The following is a 27,035-nucleotide window of genomic DNA, read 5'->3' on the forward strand; positions in this document are numbered from 1 at the left end:
GTAGAAGAGGGGGCTGGGTGGTAGCTGTTGGGGCTTAGTGTTTATGAGGGGAGTTCTGCACAGACACTGTGGGAGAAGAGGCCTAGACGTGTTTGGCGGAAGCGGGATATAAGGGTTTGGGTTACAAAGGATGATGCTTTGGGAGAGAGGAGGAGGGGAAAGGGGGCTTTTTTAGGGGAGTTGAAAGCAGTAATGGTTTATTCACAAGGGTTACAGATGCCTTTCTTAGTGGAAGCAGAACGAGTTCTTGAATAACTGGTGGTAACAGCAGCAATATCTATGAAAAGATCATAGATGTGTGTGCCTCTGGAAGAAGAGGGTGGAAGAGAGGGGTGAAGGATTTGCATTTAAGAAGGGAGGCTAGATACATTTCTTTGTGGGAGGAGGAAAAATGTAGGGTGGAAATAATAATAGTGTAGATATAGTTGGTGATCTCATGAAGAGAAGTGATTAATCAGTTCCTGGAGCAACAAAGTGAAGAGAGCAGCTATTTAAGCAGCTTGGGTTTATGTGAATCTTCAGAGAGCAGGTTACGATTCCAGTTGCATCTGAGCTGAAGTCTCTACAGAGTCTGCTATTTTTGGTAGCAGTGTGGAGCAGCAACAAAAGAGGAAGTGTGGTGGGAGAGTAAGCGTTCAGAACCTTCAGTTAATGTAATGTATAAAATGGTAGGGAGGGAGACATGAAATGATTGACTAAAATGCCTTGTTGTGTGTATTGTGTGCCCTGGTAACTTTTTGTTAGATGTGTACTTGGCCTCAATGGCTTTGGGTGGGGGTTTCCTTGGTTTCCACTCAATGCCTACCTATTGCTGGATTCTGTTCAGCAACTCTTCCATCCCAGGAACGTACATCTCTCTCTTACAAATTCTCACTTGTATTATCTTTTGCTAAATATAACAATATATTATTGGTCTTGTTCCAGTGTTTCAGACCTACACTTTTTAAAATAATCACTGCTTGTCGTGGCTGGTAGTCAACAGGGGACTTCAGACCAGAAACCAGTGAAATGAGTTACATTTATTTTTCTTTTGTATAATATATACATATCCTGTGGAAATGGTAGCAATACGAGGAAAATCATTTGCTGTCTCCAAAGTTACTCCCTTAAGACTACGGCCTCAATCCTGCAAGCAGGCATGCTTAAGTATAAACACTTGAGTTATTTCTGTTTACTCAGGCCCTGATCCTGCAAAGCCTTCAACTATTTTATGTCTGAGCTTCAATAACAAACACTGTTAGCTATGCTAAGTGTAAGCAAATAGTTACTGAAGACTCAAAAGCATTCCAGGCTGAAGTAAATTTGTTCTAGGTGAACAAATGGAGGTCGCATAGGCTCTAGGAAACAACAGTTATTCTAAAAAAATCAAATCTGAATTCAAAGACTTTTTCTCTTGGTGTGTTTCAGGTTTAGCCTAATATAATGGTAAAATTTAATTTAACATCTTTGTGTGACAACAAGATGCCATCTATTGAGCAGTATACTGTGGCCTGTACCATTTTGTTGCCTTGAGAAGTGGTCAACAAATCAGTATAGTTTTTCCTCTTGCCTGAAAAAAGAATGCTAACTCTGCCCCTTTCATTGAAAGCAGAGAGATGAGAAATAAATTACATTATTTTATTTGTAGAAAGATAACTTTATTTGTAGGAAGAGAAAAGAACTTTCACTCAGAATTATTGCCAGTTTCTTATTTGGGTCTAGTCCACTTTGTCCATTCCAAAAAGGCTCTGCGTGCCAGCATGATTATAATTCCACTGTTTTCAGAAGAAAAAAATTCTTTGTAACAAAACTGTGCTTTCGTTTGGACCTTGATCTAGTCTGCAGAATTTTACCAAATTTAAATCTTGGTTGTAAGGCTTCTGAGAAATTTTTTAAATGCTCTTCTTTAAATAATCATTTGAATACTCTTGCTTTCATAATCACTTGATTCTAAAACTCAAATGACAATATAAGGTACAAACATAACTTTTGCAAACTTGCAAATCTTTAAATACAATATTGTAATTTTATAGATGTCCTATTTAACTCAGGGGTCTCAAACACGCAGCCTGTGGGCCGCATGTTATTTTCTGTGGCCCGCAAGCTCCTTGCGGCTCCTCCACCCTCCCCCCAGTGTTTACCTAGAGCAGCTCTGGCCCGTTCCCGGCCAATGGGAGATGCTGGGGGTGGTGCCTGAAGCAACAGCAACACACACACCCCTGCGCCTCTCCTCCCCCATGTCCAGCCGCTTCCAGGAGCAGTGCAGGGGCAGGGCAGACAGACAGGGAGCCTGCCCTGCCCCTGGGGGAGGGGCGGGCCAGAGCCCACCCCGTGAGCCCCTCCTGCAGTCGAACCCCCTGCCCTGAGCCCCTTGCTGCACCCTGACCCCCTGCCACTCCCCACCTGCACCCCACCCACTGCCCTGACCCCCTGCCCTGAGCCCCCTGCTGTACCTTGCACCCAACCCTCTTCCCTGAACTCCCTGATGCACCCCACACCTCTCCTGCATCCCACACCCCAACTTTCTGCCCTGATCTCCCTGCCATGCCCCTCCTGCACCCCACACCCCAACCCACTGCTCTGAACCCCCTGCCGCACCCCTCACCCCTCCTGCACCGCACACCCCAACTCCCTGCCCTGAGCCCCTGCCACAGGGGCAGGGAGGGGGCGGAGTTGGGGTGGGGATTTTGGGAAAGGGGTTGGAATGGGGGCAGTGAAGGGGTGGGAAGAGGCAGGGCAGGGGCATGGCCTCATGGAAGGGGTTGAGTGAGGCCGGGGATCAGGGCAGCGGTGGGGGGCTGTCAGTAATGTGGCTCTCGGGCCAATGTACTAGTCCTCATGTGGTTCTCATGGTCATCTTGAGTTTGAGACCCCTGATATAACTGCTTTTTCCTTTAAACCTAGCTCTAAGCTGTGAAATCTTAGTGTCCCAGCTCGTTATTTAAAATTCTTCACTACCAGTATACTCCTTTACTTTTAGTGCATTGGTTTTAAGTAGGCCCTACCAAATTCATGGCCATAAAAAATGCTTTACTGACTGTGAAATCTGGTCTCTCCCCATGAAATCTGATCTTGTGTGCTTTTACCCTATACTATGCAGATTTCACAGGGGAGACCAGCGTTTCTCAAATTGGGGTCCTGACCCAAAAGGGAGTTGCAGCGGAGTCACAAGGTTATTTTAAGGGGGTCACAGTATTGCCAATCTTACTTTTGTGCTGCATTCAGAGCTGGGCAGCCAGAGAGTGGCAGCTGCTGACCAAGGACCCAGTTCTGAAGGCAGCAGTGTAGAAGTAAGGGTGGCAATATCATTCCATGCCATCCTTCTACTCTTCTGCTGGTGGCAGCTCTGGCCACCCAGCTCTGCTGGCAGTTCCGCCGCCAGCAGCAGTGCAGAAGTAAGGGTAGCAGTATTGCAAACCCCCCTACAATAACCTTGTACAATAACCCCACAACTCCTTTTTGGGTCAGGACCCCTACAATTACAACACCATGAAATTTCAGATTTAAATATCTGAAATCACAATATTTATGATTTTTAAAATCCTATGACTGTGAAATTGACCCAAAATGGACCATGAATTTGGTAGGGCCCTACTTTTAAGATTTGGACATGAGTTGCTGAAAGGCAGCCTCCAGATCTATGGTCTAATTTTGCCAGAACGAAATCAATCTGTCTGAAGGTTCAAATTCCTAGGCTAGCATAGAACTTTACTGAAAAAGCTTAAAGGCAAATCAGGGTGGACACTTAGGATACTTTTTTCAAATAAGGATCTCAAATACTGATGATGTGTTGGTCATGCTGAGAACCGGAGCCTTTGACCAGTGTTGGGGTACTTGACAAAACTTGGTTATAAGCCATTTCAGGATACATTACAGCCTCTATGGATTTTTGTTATAAGCAGTTTCAGTGTGTGTGTATGTTGTATGGGGTGTATGTGTGTGTATGTATGTGTGTGTGTGTGTGTATATATATATATATATATATATATATATATATATATATATATATATATATATATATAGTTTGTGGAACCAAGTGGATTGGGTTGGTGGTGAGGAGAATGAGAACTGATTGTGGGAGTGAACAGTGCTAGAGAGTCACATTCTGGGAGGGGGATAAAACAAGCTTGTACAGAAATTCATGTTGCTAAGCAATTTTTACACTTTATAAGGTACCTAAATAAATTCCTGGCAAAAAAAACCCTTAATGTTAAATTAAAATAGTAAACGTTCATCAGTGACTTAAAGGAAAAAAATAAGAATACCATAGTTTCTCCAGAATAACAGTAAAGCTTAGGCTGAATTTTTTGTTTAAAGATCACATTTTTAACACACCCAAACATTAGAAAGCTTGGAGATATACATTTAATTTAACCAAAACAACCTTAACTTTAGCTGTATCTCTTCTAATAACAAAACTTGGAATCTACCCTATCCTCCAGCAATGGCCATCTTTATTCATCTGTGGCTCTGAAATCTGAGATGTGATCTTAAACAAGTTTTGTTCAGAGATCGATCATACCCTACTGTAGCATTAAACCAAAGTGAACCTGTCTTTGCATGGGTTTAGTTACATCTCCCTGCTTTCTTGCAGTCACTGGAAAAATACTTCTATTATTGTGTAGGAACGTTACATTTCCTAAGCGCTAAGGGGGTTGGAATGCCGCCCCCGGATTTAGAGCGGCTGAAATGGTTCCCACACTCCCCCCACACTTCCGGTCAGGAGGTACATAGATTAGCGCTGATAAGGTGTGTATTTCTGGAGTACATAGTTCAAAAGCACCAACCAGATGAGGGGGCGAGATGTTGGCTTTAGTTTGTACATGCGTATAATAGCATGATTTATATAACCACTTATAATAAATAGACGTGGACAGCCCCGTTGGGGGCGGCTCCACGGAAACAGACTGACTGACTCGGCTCCGTCATTACTACATCTGGTGACCCCGACGTGATACCCCCTGCTCATCGGCTGGAACAGCCCCCGGTGCACGGACCTCCGCTAGAAAAGCTTCATTTCGTGAGTATGGGGGGGAATTTATCAACTCGGCAGAAAGTTCATGCGAAAGAGTTGAGTGCTATTTTAAAACAGGCTGGCGGGCCAGCCTCCCTGAGCCAGTTAGAACAGTTGTTAATGGAAATTAATTGCCAATGTCCTTGGTACCCGGATCGCGGGTCATTGTTGGTAGATGATTGGATAAAAATAGGGGCGACACTGCACGCAGAGCCTAGAGCTGCGGTGCAGTGGCTCCTGCTTTGGCAGCGATGCAAGGAGGCTCTGGAGACAATCGGGATTGGAGCGTCCTCCAGGGCTAGCCTTCTCACCCCCGCGCCTTGGGTCCCCCCTCCTTACCCTAGGATCTTGCCTCCCAAGCCGCTTCAGGCGGTACCCGACTGCCATGATGCATGCCCGGGTACAGAGGGCACTTCACAGCTGAATCATCGGCTGTCTCCCTTTCAGGCACTGATACACAGGGAGGAGAAGGGAGAATTGAGCAGCGAGGAAGAATTGAGCAGCGAGGGAGAATTAAGTAGCAAGGAGACAGAACAGAGCTCCACAGAGATAACAGAGCTACTGGCTGCCTTCCCAGTAACACATCTCCCTGGCAATGCAGAGGGGGAGGTCATAGTGAATTTCACAGCCCTCCCCTATTCTGTTCTTAGAGAGGCGAAGCGAGCAGTTACCGAGTCTGGATTGGAATCCACCTTTACCCGAGGCATGTTAGAAGGGACTGCAAATGGATATAGCATGCTCCCCCAAGATTGGAAGGATTTTTGTAGGATGCCTTTAAGCCCCGCACAGTATGTTATTTGGGATAGTGAATTTCAACAGGGGCAGGCATTGGGGGGGGGCCTATACTCCCGAGCAATTGTATGGAGCAGGACAGTTCGCCGCTATATGAGAGCAGGCAGATAATCCTGATGCCCAGTGGGAATTAATGAGGAAGCTCGCTTATCGGTATCCCCCTTGAGGGACTGGAGGATACTGGAGCTGATGTTACAGTCATCTCCGCTTGGCAGTGGCCATTCACCTGGGACAGGTTTGAAGTGCCAGCCATTTGGGGAGTGGGCAGATTGTAGGCTGCTCAACAAAGCACCCGATGGATTGCTATAACTTTGAGAGAAGGGGGAAAGGAGATTTTCCTTAAACCCTACATCATGGATATTGCTGTATCCCTATGGGGAAGAGACTTGTTATTGCATTTTACTGTTTATGATTGAGGCCAGAAATTTATTCTTAGCCTTTTTTAGTTAATTTATTTTGTTTATATTTTACCATTTATGATTGAGTTTATTGCCCTTTCCCTTGTATGGCTAACCAGTACCCCTGTGTGGGTGGAATAGTGGCCACTGCCCCAGAAAAAGTTTTTTGTATTGTATCACTTATGTGAGGAACAATACCAGGCGGGCCATGTGGAAGAATCCACTAGTCCCTGGCATTCGCCTGTTTTGGTTATCAAGTAAAATCTGGTGAATGGCGAACGCTCCATGATTTTAGAGCGATTAATGCATGCATTTAACCCATGGGACTCCTGCAGTGTGGAATCCCAAATTCCAGTTTTATCCCATATGATTATTAGTTTATGATAATAGGTTTTGAAGATTGTTTTTTTAATGATTTTTCCTTGTTTTAAAGATAGGGAGCTTATTTTTCCCAGGGAGGTGGTGGTGGTTTTTATTTAATTTTTTGGACCCCTGCCCCCGGGCACGATGGGGCTGATCCTCCCTCATTCCCATGCCGGAAAATATGGCATTTAGATAGTTCCCAGGGTAATAGATAGTGATTATGTGGGAAGTATTTATGTTTAGATTTGGGCTTTTATGCCAAAATAGCAGCACCAAGGGGACTCATGGACCCGGATGGTGATTTTTCCCTTCCCTTTTTGGCTAATATATTTTGCTATTGCCTGGCCGAGTCCTGCCGTTTTCATTGCAGCTTCTTCTTGGCTGTTCGCCAAGCCCTCCCTTCTGCTAAGCGGTGTCCTTGACTGAGTCAGTGTTTTGGTTGTTTTTTTTTTGGCTTTTCAGTTAACCCATTCTGTTCTTTTCGGATCCCATTGATAGTCATATATTTTTTCATCTAAATGCTAAATTTTTAGTGAAGCATTTTATGATTCCCCTACTTTAAGCCCAATGTATTGTTTTAATTTGTAATCATTGTGCAAGTTTTTTTTTATTGCCCCGAATTGGGTGTTAATCCCTGCGGCCTTTTATTTAATTAAATTTGGCAAATGGATGTTACGCTTTTTTTTTCCTGGAAATATTTACATGTTACCATTGATACCTACTTTCATTACATTTGGGCCACCCCCCAATGGGGCAAATAGGCCAAACATGTAATTAATTACATTTTTGCTGCGGTGGCCGTAATGGGCCGCCCCCCCGATAAATAAAAACCGATAATGGCCCCGCCTACATTTTTTACAGATTTGCAGATTTTTGCACGCAGTGGCAAATTAATCACGTTTTTGGTATTTTGTATAATTCCACAGGTCAAGCCATTGTGGAATGGATCTATTATACACTTAAAGAGTACCTACAAAAAGCAAAATAAAATAGTGGGGGATGATGGGCCAATCATGGGAGCCAAGCAAAATTAATTAGCGATAGTATTGTTCACCCTAAATATTTTAAATATCTTTCAGAATTTTACAGCCACTGAATGACATTTAAGACGGAAACCCCGCTCCCATGCCCATCTGTTAAATATAGGCAGAGCCCAGACCCTAATTGGTATGACCCCGTTCCATTGATAATCTGGGGACGAGGGCATGCCGCTGTGCTTACTCCCACAGGTCCGTTGTGGGTCCCTGCCAAGAATGTGCGACCGTGGCACAATGATGTGGCATCAAAGCCTCAAGAACCCGATACCCAACTTTAATCTGACCCTAACCGAGACCTTTCCAGTGTGCCGAGCCACAAAGATGGCACCAAAGGTTACCTGGGGGCAGGTGAAACGACTGGCGCAGCAGGCTCAGCAAATGCTGGAGAATAACAAGGCCAAGCCTACCCCCGAAAATTTTACTGTTGCTATTTTTGCTTGTTTAATTGCTAATTCTGTACCATATTGTTGTGTTGTTTTTGTGTGTCATTGGTTGGGGCCGAACCCGAATTGCATAGCCGCATGCGTTATAATATATGGGCTTGACTTGCGATCCTTGCCAATCAATCTTCCTTTTGTTTACAGCAGGCCCCTGAGATGTATGGCCTGCTGGGCACCTGCCTGGTCCCAGTATGTAAGGCACCAGGCGATGCTGCAGATGCATTGGGGATGTTGAATTTTATGAATGCCACCGAGATTCAATATTCTTTTATGAGCCTGTGGGGCCAAGCCACTTATGTGAAACCCGCGGGTGCCTTGTCCCTTTTTACCCCACGGGTAGCCAATCATGCCAATTTGACCTGTGCACGGATGGTTAATTGCACACGTCACAAGCTCCCAAAAGGATGCTTGCGGGTGGATACCCCAGGATGGAATTGTACGTGCTTTCAAAATGTGTCCAGCAATTACGGGCACATCGCGTTACCGGAGGGTTGGTTTTTTACATGTGGTCAGAGGACTTTTAATTATATTTTGGCCAATATTTTAGAAGCTCAATGTTGCCTAAGTAGGCTCACATTGATACTCCCCACGAGGTCAGTGTTGACTGATTCCCGCACTAATGAGACCCGTACCCGATGCCGGCGAAGCTCAATTACCATGAGGCCAGAATACAATGCCCATGTCAGCCTTTTCAGTCAGGCCGAGTACGTTTCTCTGGCCGTTTCCTTGGTGGGTCTCCCTGCGTTAGGAGTAGCCAATCATCAACAGCTCAGTCGATTGGCATGTGCCCTAGCGAAAAATATTAATTACACATCTGCTGCCTTAGCCTTGCTGAATCAAGAACAGGAGGAGCTTCGCAATGCCATATTAGATAATAGAGCAGCAATTGATTATCTGCTATTGCTTAGCCATGTGGGTTGTGAAGAGGTATATGACATGTGTTGTTTTAATCTGACAGACAATTCTAAACGGATTCAAGCACACATAGATAACCTCCAAGAATTGGCACAACACATTCAGCAGTACAGGAACCCATCATGGTGGGATAACCTTTGGGCGTGGCTACCATCCATGGGATGGGTCCGAACTGTTCTGCAATATGTTTTGATTGTTACCGCCTGCTTGATTGGTTTTTGTTGCTTAGCTCAGTGTATTCCTAACATAAATGGGCTGTGTTTTACACCCTCTCGGCGCAAACCCCTGCCTACACCCCAAGCCGTCATGTATGCCTATAAAATCCTGAAACATGCGGACCAGGCACGGGTCGATAAAACAGAAAAGGAGGGGATGTAGGAACGTTACATTTCCTAAGCGCTAAGGGGGTTGGAATGCCGCCCCTGGATTTAGAGCGGCTGAAATGGTTCCCACACTCCCCCCACACTTCCGGTCAGGAGGTACATAGATTAGCGCTGATAAAGTGTGTATTTCTGGAGTACATAGTGCAAAAGCACCAACCAGACGAGGGGGCAAGATGTTGGCTTTAGTTTGTACATGCGTATAATAGCATGATTTATATAACCACTTATAATAAATAGACATGGACAGCCCCGTTGGACAGAAACAGACTGACCGACTCGGCTCCGTCATTACTACATTATTGTATTACAATAACGTCTAGAGACCCCCAACTGACTATACTAACTGCTGTAAAAACAGATAGGCCATATCTATGCTAGAAGCGCTTTGCCAGTATAAGTATATTAATATATTTTATGGGCAAAGCATTTCTAGGCATGTCTAAGCTACAGAGTTTGTGTTGGCGTAGCTATGCCAGCATAGCTCCCTAGTGTGGCCACTGACCCAAAGAGTTTTTCTGCTGGTATAGGAGCACCACCTCGCCAAATGATAATAGTACTTTTCTATCAGCATTACTGCATGTACGCTGGTGTTTTTATCAGAATAGCTGTCAGTCAGGGATGTGGCGTTTTCCCCCCATGCCCTTAACCAATGAAACTTGTATATCAGCATAGCTATAAGTGTACATTCAGCTATACCAGCAAACATATGCTTTTGATTGCATAGCTTGTTCTCCTGCTCTCATGTGAAATTAGCTGTACTGGCAAAAGCATACTTTGTTAGCATAACCGTGTCTATGCTAGGAGCTTGTGACTGGCATAGCTGTATCAGCAAAAATTCTAACTCATTGCACCCCCACCTGACATAGCTATGCTGGCGAATGTTTGTAATGATGACCTGCCTATAGTAAGATGGTCCTTGCCCCCAAACTGCTTAGTCCAAATAGGCAAGACAGAAAAAGGGTGGGAAAGGAAATGTCCACCAAAGTGATCACCATCAAGGCAGTCATTTGAGACAACCTCCCCCAAAACACAAAGGATTTCAAATGGAAATGCATATTTTAAAACTTGTGATAGTGCTTGTACTGTGCTCTAACAGCAGACACATTAGACTCTACCCCTCATATTATACTGAGGTATACAAGCCAGTCTTGAGAGGTTTTGTGGGAAAAAAAGTAAAAAATCCACATAATTCCTAGCTATAGGAAAGCCTGTGGAAGGGGTTCTGGGGAGATAGCATTCCCCTTACAGATTTTCGCTAGCGTCTTCTGGTGAGGGAGTGTGGAGTTTGCCCCCCTCCTGACAAAAGCAGGGGGGTAGACCACTCAAATCTCCTGAACACAATAAGATTCACTAATGCTACTGTAGTTTTGATGTAGCTTTGCAGGGTTGTCTGCACAGTGACTGCTGTCTCCCTACTGTCTTGCAACCTAAGCCTTCTGGTAGCATAGCTCCAGTGCAAAATTTCTTCCGAGTTAAACAGAACAGGCAGCAGAAATATAAGTAATTGAAAGTGGTTCCAAACACTGTGTTCTTCCCCAAGCAACCTGTTTTATTTTGTTCCTCTCTGTTACACTTGTTTTCAAGTGTTATTTTGATTCTTTATGCAAGAAAGATGGAATGTTGGAACTGGAAGGCTCTGTGACAGTTGTGAGAGTGGTAAGATAAAGAAAAAATGTCTTGCTAGTTATTGAATCTATTCTAGGAGTAGTCTGATGGAAGAGCCTTCACAGTGTCCTGCCTCGTGTCCCTGTCCCCATCCCCCTCTTATGGATTCTCAAGAGACAACACTCTCTCCAAAGATAGCTTTGAATCCCAGTGATGCTATTGGGATTGTAAAAAATTATTAAAAGTGTAGTTTTGATTACAAGTTAAGTTCAGCAATCATTTCCACCAGGATTTGTTGCTTTTTTGCAGTTGGTCTAGGAAGTCGTCATAAATATTTAGAAAAAAATACATTATGCTTCAGGTTTCTACTAACCTTTTCTTAGGGCAGAACCTAAGAAGAGAAACCAGATTTGTTATATGATTTTCATATGAACACATACCATTTGTTTAACAATGTGTTTGAGGTTTTTTTCTCTCTCCTTTTTTCTTATTTCAGAAGCCAAGAGTATGTAGTTACAGCAGAAGACTCCTCTAAAGACTACACTCCAATGCCAGGTAAAAATTGACTTGCAAAGATTTAGGAAAATAGATAGGTTTTCAGGTAAGTTACAGGAATAATAAATTGTTAAAATTTTGTTCAGCAGGAGTGGAAAGGTTTACATATACTGCCTGAGATCAAAAGTTCTTTTCCTCTCATGAACGTAAGAGGCAACTGGGGAAAGGAGTTGCCAAAACAAAGACAAACCAACCTAATTACATATAAAGAGTGAAGTACTACTTTTCCAGAGGCACAGGATTCAGCTAATTCTAGATATGACTAGCAATATAAAGGAAAGGATGATCTTAGCTGCACCTGGAAGATGCACTTTGAGGGTGAAAAAATAATTCAGTAGCCCATGTTCACTCAGCCCAAAGATCCTCTTGATAGGAGATGTTTAGTCAAGATGACTGACTGGCTCAGAACAATGTTGGAAATGACAATCTTTCATACTAGGCAGTATGGCTTCATGGATTAAGAACTGGATTGGGACTCAGGAGACCTGGATTCTATTCCTGGCTCTGCCACAGGCTTATTGGGAAAGTCATTTAACCTTTCTGGATATCACTTGTAACATGACAGGTTTCAGAGTAGCAGCCATGTTAGTCTGTAGCCGCAAAAAGAACAGTAGTACTTGTGGCTCCTTAGAGACTAACAAATTTATTTGAGCATAAGCTTTCGTGGGCTACAGCCCACTTCATCGGATGCATGGAGATGATGATGCTGACCTCCTTTGTAAAGCAGTTTGAGAGCTACTGATCATAGGAGCTGACTCCATGAATGTTCCCGAGCTGGCGCATCCACAGGGGAAAAAAAATAGTGGGTGCCTAGCACCCACCGGCAGCCCCCCCCCCAACACCTCCCTCCGCTGGCAGCCTCCGCATCAGCTCTTCCCCTGCCCCTCCCAGCACCTCCTGCCCGCTGCAGATCAGCTGTTCAGTGGTGTGCAGGAGGTGCCAGGGGGAGGACCAGGGGCAGGGTGTGCTCAGGGAGGGGCTGGAGTGGGGGCAGGGTCTGGGGCAGGGGTCAAGTACCCCCAGCAACTTAGAAAGACAGCCCCTCTGCTACTGATGGAAAAATGCTGCACAAGGTTTGGGTATTGATACATCACTGGTTCAAATCCAGCTAAGGTCAATAGTAGTAGCAAAACAGCCACTATTTGAAGGCTGTTTGGTGGTCTTTGTGGAACAAGCCACCTAAGTACCCTATAATTAAATGTTTATAATATAAACAAAAGAAAAAAAAAGACATTGAATTAACAAGGATTTCAGCCATCAACCGTCATGCTCTGCTGGTCTACTGTATCCCTTTCTGCATAAAGAGATTTGCAACACCTGCTACTAGTTACTATGTTTTAGACAGCACAAAGGACATTCTGAGCACTATCACAAATTTAAAAAAGATGCATTTCCATTTGAAATCCTTTGTGTTTTGGGGGAAGTCGTCTCAAATGACTGCCTTGATTGTGGTCACTTGTGAGTGCAAGGACACACGGGGACAGGGGCAGATGTGCCTGACTGAATGGGAGAGGCTAGGGCAGGGGTTGGCAACCTTTCAGAAGTGGTATGCCGAGTCTTCATTTATTCACCCTAATTTAAGGTTTTGCGTGCCAGTAATACATGTTAACGTTTTTAGAAGGTCTCTTTCTATAAATCTATAATATATAACTAATCTATTGTATGTAAAGTAAATAAGGTTTTAAAAATGTTTAAGAAGCTTCATTTAAAATTAAATTAAAATGCAGAGCCCCCTGGACCGGTGGCCAGGACCTAGGCAGTGTGAGTGCCACTGAAACTCAGCTCGCGTGCCGCCTTCGGCACCCATGCCATAGGTTGCCTACCCCTGGGCTGGGGGTTAGCCAGAGTCTGCATGGGAGAAGCTCCCTAACAATCCCTCCCTGCCCCCCAAAAAACCCTGTTCTGTACTTTTTCCCCACCCGTACCCAACAACCCTCCAAGTTCACATCCAGGCTCCTTCCCAGCCATTACTTCCCTCTCCCTCAGCTCCTCTGTTACTCCTGACTCCCCCAAGCCTTTGCACTGCTTCTGGAGGGTGCAGGAAATAAAGTTTAAACAAATTATTACTCAGTTCTGTATTAATATGCCTATTAAGGAGTCTATTTGTCAAAAAACATTTGTTGCCTATATTGTTACAAGCATACTTGCTGACAGGTATTTTTAAATAAATGACCAAAAATAATTGGAAACTGGTGTGATTATATTGTTATTTTGACAAATAAAATATGCAGAATTTTGCAAAATTTTAAAATATTGTGTGCAGAATTTTTAATTTTTTGGTGCAGAATTCCCCCAGGAGTAATATTCTCAGATAATCTCAACTGAGAAGGCAGTCCATTCCTTTGAGCTCAAAAAGTAAAATATCCTATTGGGAAAGAACGGGAAGGATGTAAAAAAAAGTGACATCAAGAATCCTCAGGTTACTGTCTTATTTGTATTCCAATCTCATTGCTCTGGTGTAAGTCAACTTGTGACTTTTACATTAGAAGATAATTCCTTATACTTGCACTCAGGAATTTGAGCTTTTCTCATTTTACAAAAGGAGGTTATAAGGAAAGAAAGGACTACTAGTATAAGGTGATCTGAATGAAGATTTTAATGCTATCAAAGGTGCAAACGTTGTCTATTAGAGAAGATTCTTTTAATGTTCTGGGGTGGGAGAGAATGCACTATCCATAATATACTTTGCTTGTCTGCAGAGAATTTATTAAAGCCATATGAAGACACCAGATAGCATTCTGTCATGAATCACCATTTTATTTAATTTATTTAATCCAAACTGTAAATTTGGGGCACAAAAAATTTGAAATCTAGGATGGAATGGTGCAAGAGCTAGAAAATGTCATATAATTTCATGCAACTGTAGACACCTGTGTTATGAAACCAGACTTCTTCTATATTCTCAGGAAAAACAATTGACATTGTGGATCAAAGATAGGAATGCAAAGCTAAAACTGTAGTTGTAAGCTAAAAAATGAAAAAGTGTTGTTGTTTTTTTTTTTGTTTGTGTGTGGTTAGTTTGTTTTTTAATGCACCACAATTAGTATTGTGAAGACTTTTCCTGGGTGTTTCAATCCACTTATTTTGATGGGATATGATCCAATTCCCAATATGTCAAGGGTAGTCTTTTGGTTGATGTTAGTGGGAGTTGGATTAGGCCTGTCAGGGTTCCCTCCCCACTCTGAACTTTAGGGTACAGATATGGGGACCTTCATGAAGATCCCCTACGCTTATTTCTACCATCTTAGGTTAAAAACTCCCCTATTCCTTGGATTAAGTAACGCTGCCACCACCAAGATTTAAACAAACATTTAGGGAGGGCCACTTGGAGCCCTACCTTCCCCAAATATCCCCCCAAACCCCTACACCTCTTTTTCTGGGCAGGCTTGAGAATAATCCCCAAGCTGCTACACCCCCTTTCCTGGGGAGGCTTGAGAATATATCATCACCAATTGGTACAGGTGAACACAGACCCAAACCCTTGGATCTTAAAACAATGAAAAATCAATCAGGTTCTTAAAAGAAGAATTTTAATTAAAAGGTAAAGGAATCACCTCTATAAAATCGGGATGGTAAGTATTTTACAGAATAACAAAAGACTCAAGAACATAGAGGATCTCCCCTCTAGGCAAAACCTTAAAGTTACAAAACCAGAGATAAACCTCCCTCCTCCTCCTACAAAGGAAATCACAAGCCACTAACACCACCCGGTGCCCCCCCAATGAGGCACATCACATTTCAAAGCAATCTGAGTAACCATTCAGATTTTAGAGCACTTACAAGAGTCAAAATTTAAAGCCTATAAAATAGTGGGAATGGCATTTTTCTGTATTGGTGCATGTAGAGTGGAAAAGATATATATTTCTTAAATACTGTTCTCAGTTTGGGTCCCCAAAAGATTTAGTGGGTGCCATGCACTACCTTATGTAAAATTTGACAGATTGAAACCATTTTGACCTACATCACAGCAATAATTTGGTCTCTAGCTCTATGCAAAAAACCAAACCAACCACCTACAAACTTTTTGAAAAATGGCTATGTTGGTGGGATTATATCTCCAGAACCTCTATCTCAAATAACCCCAAATTTGGGTCACTAACCCAATATTGCACCCAGTTGAGGCACAGCAAATTTCAGAGGAATCCAACTGAGAATGTCCATTTTAGAGGACTTAGAAGAGTCAATCTGCCTGAGTAATGAATGCAGTCCAAGGCATATTATTTATGGTTGTTCAGGGGGCTTCCATAAAATTCTTGTGTTAAAGAACCTAAGACTTAAAACAGAAGTTGTGACACAAGTTTAATTTTAGTGCTGTCATGCCACTACCAAATTGTTTTTCCACATGTTCCTAAATGGTTGACATCTTATTGTAAGCATTGGAGCCACCACACAATCACAGCAAAATCTTGAATAAAACTTGAGCTTGAATACTAAAATGTGAAAAAGGCAGGAAATTCTCAGCAAAGGTGACCACACCAGCCTGAACTCCTTGCATGAGCATCATAACGTGGGGTTTTGTTATAACCCATTTTTCTCCTTTGCTGCACCTTGTTTCAGGATGACAGATATAGTTTACTAGTAAATTGGCATCTCCAGGCCACATCCTGAGGGTAGGCATCAGTAAGGAGTTGGGTAGACATAGAGGGTGGTATTGGGAAGGTGGCTAGATGTTGAAGAGTTCATCAATCAGTAGAAATAGAGGAACAACTGAAACCCACATTGTGACAGATATAAAGGTTGTCTCTGGTCTGCATTTGGGAGGGGAGTTGATACCAGTATGGGATCCAGCCCATATATGATGGATAGGTGGAAGTATACAGGGCAGAATTAAGATTGGTGAGAACTTTGACACTTTTTTTCTCTTGGATCGTACCTTTTTTTGCTTTGGTGAATGTTCTTGTTTGGTTTTCTAGAAACAGATGGAAGTATTTTTTTAAATACTTTTTAATATGGTAGCTGAATATAAAAAGCAAAAAACTTTATTGTGTAGTAGGGTGCTGGTGCAAAGGCACCTAATTAGCCCCTGCTCAGCCAGCCCCAATAAGGGGAAATAGATTGGGGCTGGGGAGAAGCCTGGTGCCTGGCCTTTAGCATTGGCTGCACGTGTGGGCCTGAGGATTCAAGGGCTATAAAGGCTGACTGGCAGCCAGAAGAAGGGGGAATGGCCAGGGGAAGGTCAGTCTCCAGGCTGAGGGCATTCTCTGTTTAGGAGAGGAGATTATCAGGCCTGCAAGCTCTGTATATAGTATAACACTGGTGGTGGGAGAACATTGTATAAATAAAGCTATGGGTGCTGCAGAACTAGAAGCCTCTCTGAGCTTTACTGGGGAAGCTAGTGAGCCCCAGGAAGAGGGGTGGGCAAAGGACTTGTCACACATTGTATAGTTTGCCTAGCGGTTAGAACTGAAGTGAAATAACTTCTGGCATTATGTTAACAGGTTGGTAACCATGCCTTAAATACTAACTTTCTTTTTACATATAGATATGTTATGTGTTTTGAACTAGCTTCAAGTATATCATGCTAAACAGCGAAAACAGACTTCTACCAAGGTATGGTGGAAATGCTGCACAGTGATAAACTTAACCTTCTTGATACATATGTTTTTGTAAATGCAATTTATATATATGCATTATTTATATGCTTAATATTTATTTATACATGTTTAATTCAACTGTAGCTTTCTTATCACTACCAAAAATAATCCTGTTCAATGGTTAGAGCTATTTACTAATTTATTAAAAATATACAACCTTAACTTGTAACTACTACATCTATTAAATTGCTTTAATATAAATATGTGAAACAAATCTGCATTTCAGATGTGGAAAAACACTCTAATGCTTTCAGTTTTTTCTCTTCAAATAGCTAAAAAGTGGAAGATGGTTTAAAAATCCTGCTGTATTTATTTAAATATGGTATTCTCAATTAATTTGCATCAAAAGGTGTGAGGTGAGGAGAAGGGATTAGGTTTTATCTGACCAGGATGGGGATGCATCTCAAATAAATGGATGTGGGGACAGGTGAAATGGTACATAATAGTAGGTTTATACTGATCACTTAATCATAGTGGGTGAATCCAGGCACTGTGGAAATCAATGGCAAAATTCTTATTGATGTCAGTGGAACCACGATTTCACCCAGTATTTAAAGATGACAGGACTGCAGACTGTATCAAGGTGCTATAGGAAAAAAAAAAGAAACTATTAAATTAATACCTTGCCTGGTAATTTGCCTCCTAAATGAGAAATGAGATGGGTGAGGTAATAGCACCATGATGATCTTGCTCTCTGCCTCAAATGTCTATAAGATCATGTCCATCCCAAACACATCACCAAATTCATTCTTTTCAACCTCACCCATAACAACTTTACATTTAACTTTGCCCAAAACATGGGCACAGCCATGGGATGTTGTGAAGGCCAAGATTATAACAGAGTTCAAAAAGAACTAGATAAATTCATGGAGGATAGGTCCATCAATTAGCCAGAGTGGGCAGGGTTGGTGTCCCTAGCTTTTGTTTGCCAGAAGTTGGGAATGGGCGACAGGGGATGGCTCACTTGATGATTACCTGCTCTGTTCATTCCCTCTGGGGCACCTGTCAGTGGCCACTGTTGGAAGACAGGATACAGGGCTAGATGGACCTTTGGTCTGACCCAATATGGCAACCTCTTCAGAAGCTGACTTGAGAAAGAATTGCTGGAAAAATGCACCACACAATGGATGACATACCTGCAATACATCAATAATATTTTCATCCTCTGGACAGACTACCTTCACTGCCTCACAGATTTCCACCACAACTTCAACAACCACTACACATCCATCAAACTCTAGAACACTCCCACACTAGCATCAACTTCCTGGATGCCACAATCAGCTTCAGCAATGTAACCTTACAGCCAACTGTATACAAGATCCACAGATCCAGTAACCACCCCAGATACACAAAGAACTCTGTAATCTACAGCCAGGCACTCAGACACCACAAAAATTGCTCTGAGGGGAAAGTTCGGGATACTCAACTTAACACACTTAAACCTGCCTTCACCAAACATGGACACTCCACCAGAGAAGTAGATCACATGATGGAACAGGCCTCTCAAATACCCTAAAGGAACATGCTTCTATTTAAAAAAAAAAAACCCAAATCCTTAAGTGACAACTAGAGGTGTGCAGTCACTATCACTCCACTCAGGAACCCATACAGCACATCATCAAGCAATTACAACTTATACTTGATGGGGACTGCATCCTGAAAGAAATCTTTTCTGAGCTCCCTCTCCTGGCATTCAACCAATCCCCCAACCTCACCAAGCTCATCATCAGAAGTAAGCCCCCCACAGACCAGGACACATCAATTCAAAGTGGCACCAGACCCTGCCATAACAACAGATTCAAACCAGTAGACATATCTTCACTGCTACAATGATTATTACCCCCCACGATACTCTTTGTGGGTCCTATACATGCCTATCACAGTATGGTGAACCTAATCCTGTGTATCAAATGCACCAATAACAACTACATGGGTGAAACCAGACAAATACTACACTCTTGAGTGAACTCACAGAAAAATTATAAAAGACAAAAACACCCTACCACCCAGTGGCAAACACTTTTCACAAAGGGGATCACTCCATTGCTGACTTCTCAGTCCTCATCCTCAAAGGAAACCTGCACAACGCTTTCAAAAGATGAGCCTGGGAACTTAAATTCATAATGCTGCTATACAATAAAAATCATAGACTTAACAAAGACATTGGTTTTATTGTTTCATTACAATTTGTAACCTACTAACTTTCCTTTGTCTTATGACTGAAGATGTTAATTACCCACTTCATTTTAAGAGGTAGCCCGCAACATATCTTAACCCCTTATGCTTAACAATCTGTCCCACCTTGTTTTTAACCATGACAGTCTGGTTATCTTTCCCCATCTTTCTAGACCTGAAGAAGAGATCTGTGAAGCTCAAAACTTCTCTTTTATTCCAACAGCAGTGGGTCCAATAAAATATATTACCGTACCCATCTTGTCCCTCATATCCTGGGACCAACAGGCTACAATAACACTGCAAGCAAATAAGAAAAATGTGGATTACCTATTAGATCTATTACAAATTAATTTGTTCTCTGTAACATCACTCAAGTAGAGTCTTCCATACCCTACAGTTATTATTCATGCATCTGGAATTTTGCCTGAGTAGAGAATGCAGTGCAGGTCTATTATTTGTGGTTGTTGAAGGGGCTTCCATAAGATTCTTGTGTGTAAATGAACCCAGGATTAAACAAAACTATTGTCCATAATAGGATTGTACCTCTAGTACAGGGGTGGGCAAACTACAGCCTGCGGGATGGATCTGGCCCACCAGCCATTTTAAGCTGGCCCTTGAGCTCTTGCTGGGGAGCGGAGTCTGGGGCTTGCCCCCCTCCACTATTCCAGCCAGGGAGCAAGGTCAGGGGCTGCTCAATGTGGCTCCCGGAAGCCGCGGTATGGCCCCCCCTCCAGCTCCTACGTGCTCCAATGGCCCCCTCCGGCACTCCAATGGAAAAGGAATATGCCGCTGCTTCCGGGAGCTGCTTGAGGTAAGCACTGCCCAGAGCCTGCACCCCTGAGACTCTCCCCACACCCCAATCCCCTGCCTCAGCCCTGATCCCTCTCCTGCCCTCTGAACCCCTCAATCTCAGCCCGGAGCACCCTCCTGCACCCAAAACCCCTCATTCCCACTCCGCATCCCCAGCCAGAGCCTGCACCTCTTCCTGCACCCTAACTCCCTGCCCCAGCCCTGATCCCCCTCCCACCCTCCGAACCCCTTGGTTCTAGCCGAGATCCCCTCCTATACTCCAAACTCCTTATCCCCAGCCCTGCCCCCTCCTGTCCCCTACTCTTCTGCCCCAGCCTGCACCCTGAACTCCTTATTACTGGCCCTACCCCAGAGCCCGCACCCCCAACCAGACCCCTCACCCCCTCCCACACCCCAACCCCAATTTTGTGAGCATTCATGGCCCACCATACAATTTCTATTTCCAGATATGGCCCTCGGGCCAAAAAGTTTGCTTACCCCTGCTCTAGTAGCTACAACCATGATACAGATTACCCTCCTCTCCAAGGAGTTGCTTGCATAGAACTCAGACAAAAATTCTCTGCTCACATTGATCCTTGAAACCTTGTTAAAACTGGCACACTAGAAATTCCAAAGACACAAATTCTAGTCAAAAGACTAAATGTTAGTTCTCATTATGTACTATAGCTTTTTTCCTTTGGTAAAAGGAAACCTTTTCAAATGCATTTACACTGTGTAATCCATATCAGTTACCAGGAATCATACAGTTAAAACTCAGAACAATGTTTTGATGACGTAACTCCTACACCTTGTACATCTTTAAATCTGTAGATACGTGCAAAGTAGTAGGTAAGAACAAATCTTAAATAAGGCACGGTGGTTTAGAGTTATTGTTAATTACAGTGACTCATAGTAATAACCTGATTCCTCAAAATGACCTCTCTAGATAAACTCACACTTACACTGAAAGCCCTAAAAAAAGTACTTCCTACCTAAAGAAGGAGTATACATATGTTTTTATCAACTTGGCCTCAAAATCCAAAATACAAGTGGTGTTTTAAAAGTGTCTGATTAAGACAACAAAGATGAGAAAGATATCTAGCAAGATGTGTTATGCAATAGATCTCAATAGCAGGAATTGACCTGTTTTGACTGCAGTAACAAAAGAGTACTATATATAACTTGTACTAATCTTTACTAATCACCTATGTCTTAATATCTCAAGTCCTCAATATTTTGTTGTAGAGGGACAGAGGGAGTGAGGGAGAAGACAGTTCAGATGCATATGCATGAAATGTGAATCAACAGTAGTGAACATTCATGTGATCTAATCATTGAAGTAATGTATGAAATATAAGCAAATGTGTGTTGCTTCTACAGGTCATTAATGAAATAAAACAACATGAAATACTTATTAAAACTACTCCAGATTAAATAGTGTACTGTTATAGCCACTCATCCAACTCATATCAACTCCTAGTGTTCAAAATTAATTAGTCAACCAAAAAAATCAAGATTGGTTTAAAACTCATAATATAATATTAATAAATAATAAATTTGGGGTTCTTTATATTTAGTTTTTGGTTCCTTTGGGATACACTCAGCTCATGTTTTCAGGCTTTTCACCACAACTACAGGAGTCAGAATCTTCCTTTTTTTTTTTTTAAATGAAAACTGAGATTTTCTTGTACTGACATGGCTCCAGGAACTGGGACTTTAGAAAAAACATTAAATAGCACAAGACTTGCCACCAACTCTTCTGTGAATTCAGAATTTGCCTTTCTAGTTGGAGTCGGTGTCAAAAAGAAAATCAGCATGCCAGTACATGGTATTCTTGTTTGGGCAGACAGGTTACTGACAGTCACTCTGAGGAGTAGAGGGGCTAGCTATCTTTTTAGATATTTATAAATGTTAATTTAGATACTTATAAATGTTAATTTAACCTCTTCATACTCTCATTAGTATTCTTTAACTTTCCAAAATCTTATCTTTGTATCACTTGTTTTTCCATCCAAATTATGATTCCATGTGACTCAATGGGTGATGCTGCCTTATAATGCCACTTATCTAGTCCATGCTATTAACTACATATGATTTACCTTCAGTCTTTCAATTCTTTTCCACGTAAATAACATTAACCTCTGTAATCCACTTCCAATACTTGTTAATGGGATATTTGTCCAGTACAAAACTAAGGAGTATGCAAGTGAAAAATTGAGTGTAAAAATATCCTTCTTGAATGTTACATGCCCACAGAACAAGTCAGAGAAGAAAATCAACAGAAATATGTTCACTATAAAAATTGTCTTGCAAAGATGATGGATGCTGTATCTTAAATCAGTATTGTACAGTGATGGAATGTGTTAATTTTTTCCCCTCTATGTTGCTTTATGATTCATGACACAGTGTGGTGTTTTTGGTTTTTTAAGTGATGCATCCTGTTAACCTGATCTGCATTACTACTATAATTGTTATAATGCTGACAACTTTAATTTGTTATTATTACTCAACAATAGGTCTGATTCTTTTACTTATGTGTGTGCAAGACCTCTGAATTCAGTGGACCTGCTCCTGATTCTCACTGATGGGAGAAGAGAATTAGGTCCATTACATTTTTCTTACATCAAGTGAGCTGTTTCAGTATGCTAATTTTTTTTTAAATAAAACATATTTTTAAAAATAAAGTTTTGGGATATCTGGAGTTTTTCTAAAACCCCAGTTCCTGATTCATGTGAGAAGCTCAGCTTTCATTTAAAAAAAAAATGTTTCTAGCCCTCATGGTTATTGAGAAAAGTTGGAAAGCATGAAGGGAATGTTCAAAAACCAGAAGGGAAACAAAAAGAACCTCAATTTTAAGACTAATTTTTAAGTCAGTCATGATTTTTGGGGGCCTGACTCATTTTTAATGTTTAAGGTTAGTGATATTGAGTTCATATTCAATTAATTTTAAATCTAAAGCTGTATTTGCTTAATCATCTATGCTTAATTTGCAACCAAATATATTAATTGTTTGGAAAAAATGAAACACTTGGAGAAATACAGGTGCAAAATGGCTCTGAAATCTCTAGTAAGGGTTTTAATAAAAGATAATACTTTCATACTTTAAAAAAATAGAAATAATAGAAAACTTTACTCAAATCTCCCTATACAAGAATATTGGGTATTCTGGAATGTTTCAAAGGGGAGGAGTTATTTAAAATTGACCTGCTTTGAAAAATTCCCTTATCAAGTTGTCCCCTTCCTTTTCTCTCCCCTCAGCCTCTGCCATTTTCTAAGGAGATTATACATAATCTCTCAGATCTTCCCCTATTTAAATCACTGTCTGTATCAGGATGATTATAGTGACTTTGGCATTACTGTGGGGCCAAGAAAATGTTAGGATTAAGTATAGAGAAGGAAGAATACACACAGCATCAGACCAAAAAGACTCCAGATGTTTTTTTGATGAGCTGAACACCATGTACAGTCCACAATCTAATGGTACCACCCAATTTGGAATGCAGATGAGGCACTGCTGCTAACCGATCACGGACAAATTCTGAAAATGTTATATGAACACTTTAATAAGGTTCTGAATTGGCTGTCCACCTCAGCAGCAGCAGCACTTCATAATCCTGAATAACTTCCAATTCAAGACCAACTTTCAATTCCACTGAACATATCTGATGTATGGCAAGCTGCATGCAGTATTGTTGTAGCCCTGTTGGTCCCAGGATATTAGAGAGACAAGGTAGGTGAGGTAGTATCTTTTATTGGACCAACTTCTGTTGGTGAGAGAAACTAGACCTGAATAAGAGCTCTGTGTAAACTCCGAAGTTTGTCTCTTTCACCAACAGAAGTACAAAAAGCTGTCAAGCAAATGACAAATAGCAAAACAGCAGGTCCAGATGGTACTCCTGTTGAGATCTTCAAATGCTCCAACATTATTTAGTATCATATTTGCAGTAGTTCTAATAGGTGCATTCAGCATCATTGACTGTGGCATTTATATGCAGTACTGTATGAATGGAAGTGTCTTAAATCTGCATCACCTGTGTGCAAAGACAAAAGTTATGGAGACAATTATTCACTGATAACTTCAGGGACATGCAGTTGCTCACTGACTGGTTTGCATGTGCAGCAAAATGTTTTGTCTTAACAATCAGCCTAAAGAAGACAGAAGTCATGGTCTAGTCACAATCAGGAAGTACTGCAACTATTTCAGTTGTAATTGTCGACAATGTACTATTCAAGGTCAATAACAAATTTTGCTACTTAGGCAGTGTCATTTCATGAGATGCAATGATTGATGATGACATTACAAAGCACACTGAGGAAGCCAGTGATGCCTTTGGAAAATTTCAGTGTCATCTCCAGAACGAACACAGTGTCAGACTGCAAAAAAAATTGATGTTTACCACAACACTGTCATCATCACACTCTTCTACCCAGGGGCGGCTCTACAAATTTGGCCGCCCCAAGCAATCATGCCCGGGAGGCGCCCCCGAGCCGCGGGAGCAGCGGACCTGCCGCGGGCATGACTGCGGAGGGTCCGCTGGTCGCGCGGCTCAGCTGGACCTCCCGCAGCTGCGGACGGTTCGCTGGTCCGCTGGTCGTCCCGGGGCTCCGGTGGACCTCCCGCAGGCATGACTGCGGCAGGTCCACCGGCCCAGCCTGCCACCCCCCTGGGAAAGGGCCGCCCCAGGCGGGTGCTTGCCCCGCTGGGCTCTAGAGCCGCCCCTGCTTTTACCGCTGCAATATGTGGACTGTGTATCAACACCACATAAAATGCTTAGACCAGTTCCAACTACAATGTCTAAGGTGGATACTTCGCATTAAATAGCAATATTTTGTTCCAAACGCAGAGGTCCTTGATTTCTGCAACATCACAGGCATTGAAGATTTATATCTCAGATTGTGTGGTCATGTGGTCTGTATGTCTGACAGTAGAATATCAAAGGCTTTTCTATAGAGAATTGCAGGCTGGAACTTGTTTTATAGGTAGACCAAGAAAATGTTACAAAGACACTCTCAAGGCCAACCTCCAATCATGCAGTGTTAACCTCAACACCTGGGAGCTCTTAGCCCATGATAAAACTTAATGACAACAGCTCTGCCATCTCAGATTGAAAAACTTTGAGAGCTCTTGCGGATTGCTGCAATCAAGTGGAAATGTGCAAGGCATAAAGCTAAAAGCAGTGCACATTCTGCTACAATTTACCTAACTGAAATTGGTCTTTGGTCTCATCTCAGGACCCACAATGAGTGACTGTAGCTCATCTATCAAATTCAACAGGAGACTCCATCACCATCAGTATGTGTGTGTATTATAGGTGGGACTTGTAGCACTTCCCATTATAAGGCCCTTAACTTTAACCATGTAGGCTGAAATTTTCCATATTGCTTCAGCCAGAATTTATTTTGGAAACTTTCACTCAAAATGGTTCCTCCTTTTCTGAGACCAAAGCTAAGAAAAAATATATTACTTTGCCCATTGTAAAAATTTCTGTTGGTCTTTTTGAGAAGCTGTCATCGTGCCCAAAGCCTTGAAGACGGGACTTGAAATTTGACGTTTGTGTCAGGGATGTGCTTTTTTTTGCCATCCCCAGGAAAATCCAACCAAATGTGACCAAGTTAAAAGCTTTTGAAAAAATGCAGTTTGCACATGCTTAATAGAGCTGCCTCAGATTTTAGTAGCTAAATTCCCAAGATTCTGTCCATACTGGGCATGTTCCAACCTGAGGCTGAGCAGGTCTCCTCCTGTAACTGAATCTCCATCTTGCTTTAGGCTGGGCTGGGGATCAGGCCCCGCGCCTAGGAGGGCCCGTGCCCACGCCTAAGAGGGCCCCGCGCCTTAGGCACCTTTAAATTTTTTTACTCATCTGGCGGCAGTCCGGGTCTTCGGCGGCACTTTGGCGGCGTGGGGTCCTTCACTTGCTCCAGGTGTTCGGCGGCATTTTGGCAGCGGGGGTCCTTCAGTGCTGCGAAGACCCGGAGAAAGTGAAGGATCTCCCCCACTGCCGAAGTGCTGCCGAAGACCCAGACTGCCGCGGGGTATTTGAATCGGGCTCCGCAGTTCCTAAAGCCAGCCCTGCCTGAGGGTGCTCCACTTTAGGTGTTCGTACGCCCCTGCACTCGTAGTCGGAGACTTTTGGTAGCAGTGCCCAGTTGAGTCGCACATGCGTGGTCCCTGCCTTCCGCTGCTGCAGGCAGTTAACTGACGCTGTCTGACCAACCCCCACTCAGTTCCTTCTCTACCGCCCTTGGTTAGGAGTTGGAGCAATCAGCAGCGCCTTGCTACTTTGTAGTTAATTAGTTGCAGTCAGTTACTTACTTTTCTTATTATTAGCTACTTAGCTTGTTTCCCTTTTCTTTTCTCTTTTCTCCTTGGTTTAAAAAAAAAATCTTCACAGCCAGGAACTTCAGAAAAACATCTGTTTTGGGGGCAAAAGCCCCCCCGCATGGGAATGGCTGGTTTCCCAGGCTTTCAGCGCCTTTCCTCCAGGCTCACAGTGCCTGCCCCTGACAGCCACAGTCGGTGTTTGCTCCTGGGCGAAGCAGGCATGCCACAGAGTGTTGCATTGCCTCAGGCTCATGGCCAGAACGGCACAGAATGGAAAGATCTCTCCCCACACATACTTCGCCAACTGCGGCTTTGGACAGGGGTCCTGTCTCCAACCCCACGTCGGAGTGACCTGCTGGGCATTGCTCGAAGAAGCACCTGGGTCCCCACCACAAGAATCGGCAAAAAAAAAAAAAAAAAAAAAAAAAAAAAGCCGTCCTGCGGATAATAATAGCACTAGCTGCGCTGTCAGCAGCCAGGAGCAGGGGTAGCTGAGAGCTCCAGCACTGCTACAGAAAGAGACTTTGCAGAGGACAGCTCCAGCGCAGGCACTGAGGGGAGGTTGGAGCCCTGTGCCTCCACACCACAATCTACGGCCGCTTCGTGGGCAGGCATCCAGCGCCGGGAGCTGAGGTGGTGGAAACCCCTGGCACCACTAGAGCCAGAGACTG

At 42.9% G+C, this 27,035-nt stretch overlaps 1 protein-coding gene across 3 annotated transcripts; it reads left to right on the forward strand.

Annotated features, from left to right (window-relative positions):
• The first annotated feature begins 162 nt into the window (after positions 1-162).
• On the forward strand, positions 163-19,821 carry LOC120401474 (syncytin-B-like). 3 transcript variants are annotated; one of them, XM_039531528.1, is made up of 3 exons: positions 163-627; positions 4,847-4,999; positions 7,776-9,630. In XM_039531528.1, exon 3 carries the CDS (start codon positions 8,180-8,182, stop codon positions 9,314-9,316), a length of 1,137 nt encoding a protein of 378 aa, XP_039387462.1. In that variant the 5' UTR covers positions 163-627; positions 4,847-4,999; positions 7,776-8,179; the 3' UTR covers positions 9,317-9,630. The 3 variants fall into 3 exon arrangements, 1 of the variants encoding a protein (XP_039387462.1); XR_005596470.1 differs by lacking the exons at positions 163-627; positions 7,776-9,630 and adding exons at positions 11,423-11,481; positions 18,085-19,821 and having other exon boundaries at positions 4,611-4,999; XR_005596469.1 differs by lacking the exons at positions 163-627; positions 7,776-9,630 and adding exons at positions 11,423-11,481; positions 11,571-12,128 and having other exon boundaries at positions 4,620-4,999.
• The last annotated feature ends 7,214 nt before the right edge of the window (positions 19,822-27,035 follow it).

Source organism: Mauremys reevesii, linkage group 3, assembly GCF_016161935.1.
Source record: "Mauremys reevesii isolate NIE-2019 linkage group 3, ASM1616193v1, whole genome shotgun sequence".
NCBI classification, from domain to species: domain Eukaryota; kingdom Metazoa; phylum Chordata; order Testudines; family Geoemydidae; genus Mauremys; species Mauremys reevesii.

Coding starts and splice junctions, on each gene's coding strand:
- LOC120401474 (XM_039531528.1), top strand. CDS start 8,180: ATGTATGGCCTGCTGGGCACCTGCCTGGTCCCAGTATGTAAGGCACCA.